The following is a 7885-nucleotide window of genomic DNA, read 5'->3' on the forward strand; positions in this document are numbered from 1 at the left end:
GGGGGGAGGGACAGGCATGGCAGAGCCGTGCTGCTGCTGACCCAGCTGCGGATCGATCCCCATGCCCTCCACTCCCAGGAGGACAGCCCTCATGACAGACACAGCCTCCAACAGACAGCAGCTCTTCAGCCGCAGAGGACGATCAGCCAGCGGGAAGCGGGCTCAGGCAGGGGAGGGATCCACCCACCCCACAGAACCTTGACAATTGGCCACTGAGCCAGGCTAGGGGGGCTGGGATAGAGGACAAGACCTGAGCACATCAAGAACACAAAAGACCCAAGTGCCAAGAGACACAGGGGGCCAGAAGCTCTGGGTGCCCTGGTAAGGCTGCAAGCTGAAGCCACTAATGGGCCAGTGCCCCAGATTCGCATGGGCTAAGGCAGCGTGAGCCCGTCTGCTTCAGCTCCGTGCTGCCCGAAACACTGCAGAAACCCAGCATCTCCCCACTGCACGGGGCCAGGTTTGGACTCAGCTCTACTCCATCCTGGCTATTGCATTCCCCTCCAATTAAGCAACAGCATCCCCAGCACTGGGTTGCATTAAATAATTAAATCATGCCGGTGATTTATCCGCCAGCACCAGCAGCTCATTATGAGCAGCTACCGTATTTCAAACCCCTCTCAGCGAGCACTCAGTGCTGCCTGGATAAATGGCTGGCAAGGATCGTCTCCTTCCCCCTCCCCAGATCTGCCCGCAGGCCTTGGGGAGCGTGAGAGTCGAGAGTCGAACCTCCCCTTCCCCACTTGCTTGCTTTAAAGGGATTAAAAAGCCCAGCCCCACTGAACACGGGAGAGCAGGACCCAGCTGCTGGCTCAGCCATGCCAATAAATAATTAAAGAGATGTGGCTCATTTTGGGCTTAAGGCCCTTTGAAAAAGGGGTTACTAAAAGAAGCAGCTTCCCATTGTCCAGTAGAGGAAACTTGTGCATCCAGGGCTGACCCCAGCAGGGGAGAAGGAGGGGAAGAGCAGAGCTTACGGGAACACAACCATCAGCATCACTGCAGCCTTGTTTTGCCTGCCTGGGTTTTTAAGCTCTATTTTTGCTTTACCTTTCCAATGATCAAAGCAAGGGCAGCCTCCCCCCACCCCCCCGCTCTCCTTGGTCTTCTCGTTGTGCTGATTTTGCATCGCCTTGACCCTGAGTCTGCCACCAGTCCCAAAGGCAAACCGCAGAACCTCCTACAGAGCAGAGACCTGTCAGCATCTCTCAAGAGCAGGGGCCAGGCAGACGGAGGTGCTGAGAAGGCATCATGGCAGCCAAAGCTGCCCCTGGGGAACAAGCCTGCCCCTGCGGGCTCCTTGGGTCCTGTCCAAGGGGGGAGCTGCTAAAATCAGGGCATTTGGTCCTTCCCCCACTTCCCTCCTGGAACCAGAGCAAGCCACAAACCAGCCAGTTTCCCCCAGTGCAGCCGGCTGTTTGAAGGGAAGGTCTGCTCCTCGCATGGCTAAAATTAACCTACTCCTTGCTGCACTGCTCCTCTGATCAAAGTCACAGCTTTGAAAAACTGCTCCAGGCTGCAGCCCCAGCAGTTGCTGCACGGATCCCCACGTGAAAAGCACTCCCTCCAGGAGGAGAAGGCAGGTCACAGCCTATCAGTCATACAACCTTGTGCCAGACATAGTGTCTGCGCCAGAGTCCTAAACAACAGCTCAGCTATCACTACTTGTCAGATGCCTCCAGCAAAACCCCAGACAGCTCCATGCAATTTTTCAGTAAGAGCAGAGCGAGCTCAGCAAGTCTCAGGAGGGGCTCAGCCCCCAAAGGATCCAGCTCTCACTCCAGCAGATAGTTTGGTATCGACACACGCTACTCTGGAAACCATTAAGCTGTCTCTTTCAAAGCAGAGCAGACCATACTTTCTTTTTTTTCCACCGCAAAGCAATACCAGTAAGTCATGGAGAGGATACACATTCAGCAGAAAGGATTCCAGGAGGTCATTTGCCAAAGGAAGGCGTCCCCAGCATTTGATCAAGGAGGAAGATGGGACGGCACAAAAGCACATCAGCAGCAGGTACAGCAAAAGAGAAGAAAGGAGAGCAGAGATGCAAGCAGAGGCCACAAGGGGCTGAGCCTTTAAAAGCACAGATAAGCAGTTTGATCTACAAACGAACCCGTGTGAACAGGCAACCTCATCAACAAGGCAACCCTGGGGACGTTCCACCTGTGCCTGAAGTCACAGGCTTCTGCTCTCCTCCGTGCGAGGGGAATGAGACATGTTCCCTGCCACTTCCCCAGCAGTCAGGATCGTCTCTCTTGTTTGTCACCTGGACTGGAACTGCAGATGGAAAACATTCACTCCAAGAGGGATCTGCTGCCTGGACACAGCTTTTCCTACATAGCTGACAGCTCAAAGGGGTTGGCAGAAGTGGGGGGTTTTCCCCCCTTTTGTTTTGCTCATTTTTAATGCTTTGTTTCCCTAGGATTGTTCCGTGAATGGTTGGGAATGAACGAGATCATGACAAAGACAAAACTCAAAGGTGAAATGCAAACAGTGGAAAGCAAGAGAAGCATTTGACAGCAGATTTTACTGAATTGAAGGAACAAAAGGTGGACACAAAGCCTGTTAGGGAGGGACTCATTATCCCTAATCCCCCCCATGAACTACAAGCAAGTTTCTCATTCACACATAGCTCCTAGAAGGGAAGGCTGGACTTAACATGCCTGCTACAACATAAATGACTAGGTTAAAGATCATTGGAGGCTGCCTTCCCACACCAGAAAGAAGCTATAAACACACAGGGCCCAGTCTGCTTCCCATTCTGCCTCCATTTTTACAGACTATTCCCCAGCTTTCTTGCACAGCCATGCTAAGACTGAACAGTAAAAATGTACCCAAGAATCTCCTCATTGCAGTGCAGAACAAGGGAGGAGGATCCAGCGTGCAATACAGAAGCAAAGCTGGTGGCCAACATATGCTCTGCAGGTCACAGCAGCACCCAGAGAGACCTCAGGCCAGCACTGAGCATGGCTGAGACCATGCAGTAACACCACTGAGGATTCCTGCCCTTCCCCTCTGGCTCCAAACAATCTTGCCGCACCCTGATAAGGTGAACAGCCATTAAAACTGGCCATGGCAGATCGAACCGGGGGACAGTCACATTAACGCAAGGAAAGCCTGTTAGGGAGGGACTCATTATCCCTAATCCCCCCCATGAACTACAAGCAAGTTTCTCATTCACACATAGCTCCTAGAAGGGAAGGCTGGACTTAACATGCCTGCTACAACATAAATGACTAGGTTAAAGATCATTGGAGGCTGCCTTCCCACACCAGAAAGAAGCTATAAACACACAGGGCCCAGTCTGCTTCCCATTCTGCCTCCATTTTTACAGACTATTCCCCAGCTTTCTTGCACAGCCATGCTAAGACTGAACAGTAAAAATGTACCCAAGAATCTCCTCATTGCAGTGCAGAACAAGGGAGGAGGATCCAGCGTGCAATACAGAAGCAAAGCTGGTGGCCAACATATGCTCTGCAGGTCACAGCAGCACCCAGAGAGACCTCAGGCCAGCACTGAGCATGGCTGAGACCATGCAGTAACACCACTGAGGATTCCTGCCCTTCCCCTCTGGCTCCAAACGATCTTGCCGCACCCTGATAAGGTGAACAGCCATTAAAACTGGCCATGGCAGATAGAACCGGGTGACAGTCACATTAACGCAAGGGGAAAAATAGGTCCTTTCTGATTAACACCTTGGATCCTGCCCCACAGGCTAAACCTACCTCCCCAGCACCCCATAGCCCTCAGCACAACCCTTGGTGAGGCAGGTCCACGCAGTGACATGCCTTGAGCTCACACGCTGTCAAACCAGACCTCGCACAGCTCAGCTACGGCGTGGGCTGAGGAGATCGGTGCTGTTAATACAGTCTGAGCAACAAGGAAGCCCAGGGACAGCGAGATAAGTGACTTGCCCTAGGCCCCACAGAAAGGCCAGTGGAAGAACAGGAATGGTACAGACATCTCAGCCTTTTGCCTGCAACCAGGAGGGAATACCACATCTTCAAAACATCACTGGTTGAAGCCAGACTGTGATAACAGGGTCAAAACACGTCTTTTCTGCATCTTCCTTTTCACCACCAGCTTCTGTCCACTTGTAACTTGCTTGATTTCCCATGCAGCGAGCACACACAGAGCCTCTGCATTCTGAGGGGAGGATTGCAGTCTGACATTTGCATCCCCAAGCATAACCAAACCGCATGTATTCTCCCTGGCTCCAAGATAAGCTGCCAACTCATTCCTCGCCTAGAAAATATGCGCTGTAGAGGAAAAAAAAAAAAAAAAAAAAAAAAAAAGAAAGAAGAAACAAGGGGATCCAAATTCTTCTCCTACCTCTGAAACTTTGTATTCGCAGGTCAGCTTCTTGCCCCTGACACCTTCATTCAGAGTGAGGATGAAGCCCATGTAATCTGCATATGCCTGCAAACACACCCGAGAGAGCAGGGCGTTAGTGAATGCCCACAGTCTGTTTGAAAAAGCAACATGGCATGGGAGCACTCCCGCACACCAAAGGAAGGTTTTCCAACACACAACACTGCTTTCTTGGAGACACCCAGGGTGCAGGGCTTGCTGTGAGGTTACTGCTATTTTTGGCAGACACCAGAGGCAGATGGCGATTGCACTAAGAACTCTGCATCGCTGTAAAAATTACAGAGAGAATACTAAAAATGCTTGCACTGCCCCCAAAATAATTCCCTGCCTCCTATCAGGTCAAATTCAAGCTCCTCAGCTTTGCAAAGTGTCAGTTGTGCCTAGACATCCTGCTCTGCACTGCTTCTCCCAGACCTGCGTCATTATTTCCCCTTTCCTCCTTCTACTCTTCTCCCATGCTCACGCATGATGGAGAAGTGGGAGACAGCCCAGGCTCCTCACCACTCTTCTCTTTAAATTCGCTGCTTTTGAAGCGTCGTACCCAGTGCAGCTCCACAGCTCTCAACCTGTAAAAACACCAGATGAGCACACTGCCACCTCTCCCTCCTGGGGCCCCTCTTGCACAGAAATCCTGACCAGGAGCAAGTCCTTAAACCCAGGAGACTTAACAAAGGAGGCTGCACTCAGAGGTTTGCTTGAGACCTGGCTATAACTTAAGCTTCTCTTAAGACATCACAGATCAGTCATCATGCTTGTTCTTAAGAGATGGGACAAGTCTGGGCTAACACACTAATCCCTCAAAGGCAGAGAGGGGAGAACCTGCCTGTTCCACCAGCTCCACACATACTGTAAACATAAATTATCCAGGAAATTGAAGGCCTTGGCTCTAGAGCCCTTTCCAGTACAGCAAGGTGGGAAGGCCCCAGAGATCAACCCAGTCTGGTGCTATTAGAAGGCCAGGCAGCAGGACCACGTTCAAGCCGAGTTCAAACAGCACTGGGTAAATCCAGTTTTGATATAATGTACAGGCTAGGTAGGAGGAGATAGTTACCAGCTTCTCATCTAGCTTGTTGGGAAGGAGCAGTAATAATTTTTAAGCATCTCTGGTCTCCCTCAACCTCTGGGCTCTCCCTGGCTCACTCCTTTGTGAGAGCATTTGACCGCCAGACTCCACACCTCACTGCCAAGTTGTTTTCCTACAAACAGGCAGTGACTCTTCTGCTTTAAAACACAAATCAATTAATTTCCCATTACTTGCCCAAACCTGCTCTACCTCATGGGCTGTTCCCAGACCAGACCTGGCTGCCGCTGAAGCGTAATAAGCACTTACCAGTTTTCCCTGACCCCAGAGCCGTACCTGAGAGCGCTTCCACTTGGCCATGTCAGAAACCATGTTTATCTCCTTTTTGGGGATCATGAAGCTCTGCTGGAGGGGAGGAGCCACCTCCTCAGAGGTGCCTGGGAGATGCAAAAAAGAGGTAAAATAGAGGCAGCAGGAGAAGAAGAATCTTCTGTCTTCCTTTCTTAGAAATCAACATTCATTTCTCAGGAGACAGAAGGCAAACAAATCCATCCCAGCTTGCACCATTATCTCACCAAGTCCTCCTCACCAAACAATATCCTCCTGATCCCTGGATAATATGCTCCCAAGGACACTGCAAGGCTTCAGAAAGCAGCATTATGTTTGTTTTCAGTACTAAAGATGTATTTCCCATCCGGACAGAGAGGCTGGTGCAGGAGATAACAAAGACAACATCCAGCTCATTTAATTGTTTCTGTCTAGTGAAGACAAGCCTCAGGTTGTGCTGAAGCACTGAACTCTCCTAACAAACTAACTGTGCCTTGTCTTTAGGGTGTTAAGCCTGAACTCCATTCCTCTAAAAAGGACAACTCCTGCAAAGACAAAGCAGGACCAATTCAGTAGATGGCAGTCCAGAGCCGCAGCCCCCAGTCCAGGCAGCGTGGGGGCTTGGAGGATCCCGGGACACAGCCTCTTCCAGGTGGAAGCTATGAAGATCATTTAATTTTAAAGCTCTCTCAGAGCCCAGGAGGTAATTTGCATTATGCTCCTGTAAGTGCGACTTTGAATAGCAAGAGGCAGCACAGCAGACTACTATTAAGGAAACTGGGTGCTAATGTGAATTTATGAATTCTGTTAGAGTCACCCAGTTCATCTCTTTAATCCTAGAAAATCTGAAGGCATTTGTTCAGCACCAGCCACCCTGGCAACACTTCAGCGACTGCTCTCCACGCTACAGCAAGTTCAGGCACTGACTTCCTAACATACGCCACCAAACTCCAACTCCTTAAAACATTATTAGCTGCATTTACAGAGAAAAATACTTCCCAGAAGCATCAGCAGCCTCTTCTGCAGCAGAGCAGTGCTGTCTAGCAGGCAGATCAGGGAAAAAGGAATCCAAAGTCCCAGGAACCACACAGAGTCTGCTATAGACTTGTCACATAACCTTAGAAGGTCCTTTAACTTCTCTGCCTTTCAAGTTCCCCCTCTACAGAACAAATGCAGCCTCATCACCTGCCTGGGGTGTTACAGCATTTGGTTCATTCTGCACATAAGTTACAGTAAAACTCCCAGGTACAAGCGTGAGGAACACCACGCGAGGAATTTAAATAAACAACACACATGCCGCTCTTCTGAAAATTCAGCACACAGCTCAAGATGACTAGCATCATAATGATGGAGCTCTTGTTTTAAAAGAACTTATGACAATAAAACAATGAAAAACTCCAGAGCAGTGGTGCAAAAAGGCAACCACTGACTTGACCATTAATACAGATGACAAAGGCCAGACATGTGGCCAGGGCAGTGTCCTGGACTGGGGGGATACAGGTGTCAGCCCAGCCTGCGTCTCATCACAGAACTTGTTTCATCTCTTTGCATTTGTTTCTCAACCATCACTTCTTCTAACACAGACTTTGCGGATTTCCTCTTGGGGAGGAGACCACAGATACTCAAGGAAGGAAACACAAGCAAGGGCTGCAGGAGTTACAATATTATAAAAAGAATACATAAGCAAAAACCCAAACCCAACGATGTGGTGGAGACAGGAGCAGAATGGTTGGTTTTACGATGAGAGGCAACTTGGACCAAGGAGACACTTTCAGTCTTCCTCTCGTGGCATGGGGAGGGGGAATCAAACTCAGGTGCGGGATGGACCTTCTACACCGGCAACCACCACCCACCTCGGCAACGGAGTCACAAAAACTGGGCTATGGATGACAGGAAGCCTCGACTCCAGCTGCTCCGGCAGCCTAAATCCCAATCGCCTTGTCCCTGGGACCCGCACGCCCTGCCAGCCCTCACAGAGCCGAGCTTTGGGTTGCAGATCCCTCGGGGAGCACCAGCCCAGCTCTCGCCGCCTCGGGGGGATCAGGCCCCAGCCGGGCCGGAGCTTACGGCTGCGCAGGCCTCAGCCCGGAGCGGACCCGGGTGGCTGCTGGGGCTCCCCGCCCCACCTGGCCGAGGGTCAGGGGGCTCCGGGGCGCCTTTGTAACC

At 50.9% G+C, this 7885-nt stretch overlaps 1 protein-coding gene across 2 annotated transcripts in view; it reads right to left on the reverse strand.

Annotated features, from left to right (window-relative positions):
* The window catches only part of PTPA (protein phosphatase 2 phosphatase activator), a 23196-nt gene extending 17331 nt beyond the window's left edge, over positions 1-5865 (reverse strand). The window contains exons 1-2 of one of the 2 annotated variants that reach the window (XM_035890351.1): positions 5702-5865; positions 4333-4419 (exon numbers count right to left, since the gene is read on the reverse strand). In XM_035890351.1, the coding sequence (XP_035746244.1) occupies positions 4333-4419; positions 5702-5788 (174 nt within the window). In that variant the 5' untranslated portion in view covers positions 5789-5865. The remainder of the gene's footprint in view (positions 1-4332; positions 4420-5701) is intronic. The other variant, XM_009634556.2, reaches the window with a different exon arrangement.
* Between the last annotated feature and the right edge of the window lie 2020 nt (positions 5866-7885).

This window comes from Egretta garzetta, unplaced genomic scaffold (genome assembly GCF_000687185.1).
Source record: "Egretta garzetta isolate BGI_Z169 unplaced genomic scaffold, ASM68718v1 scaffold190, whole genome shotgun sequence".
Classification (NCBI taxonomy): Eukaryota; Metazoa; Chordata; class Aves; order Pelecaniformes; family Ardeidae; genus Egretta; species Egretta garzetta.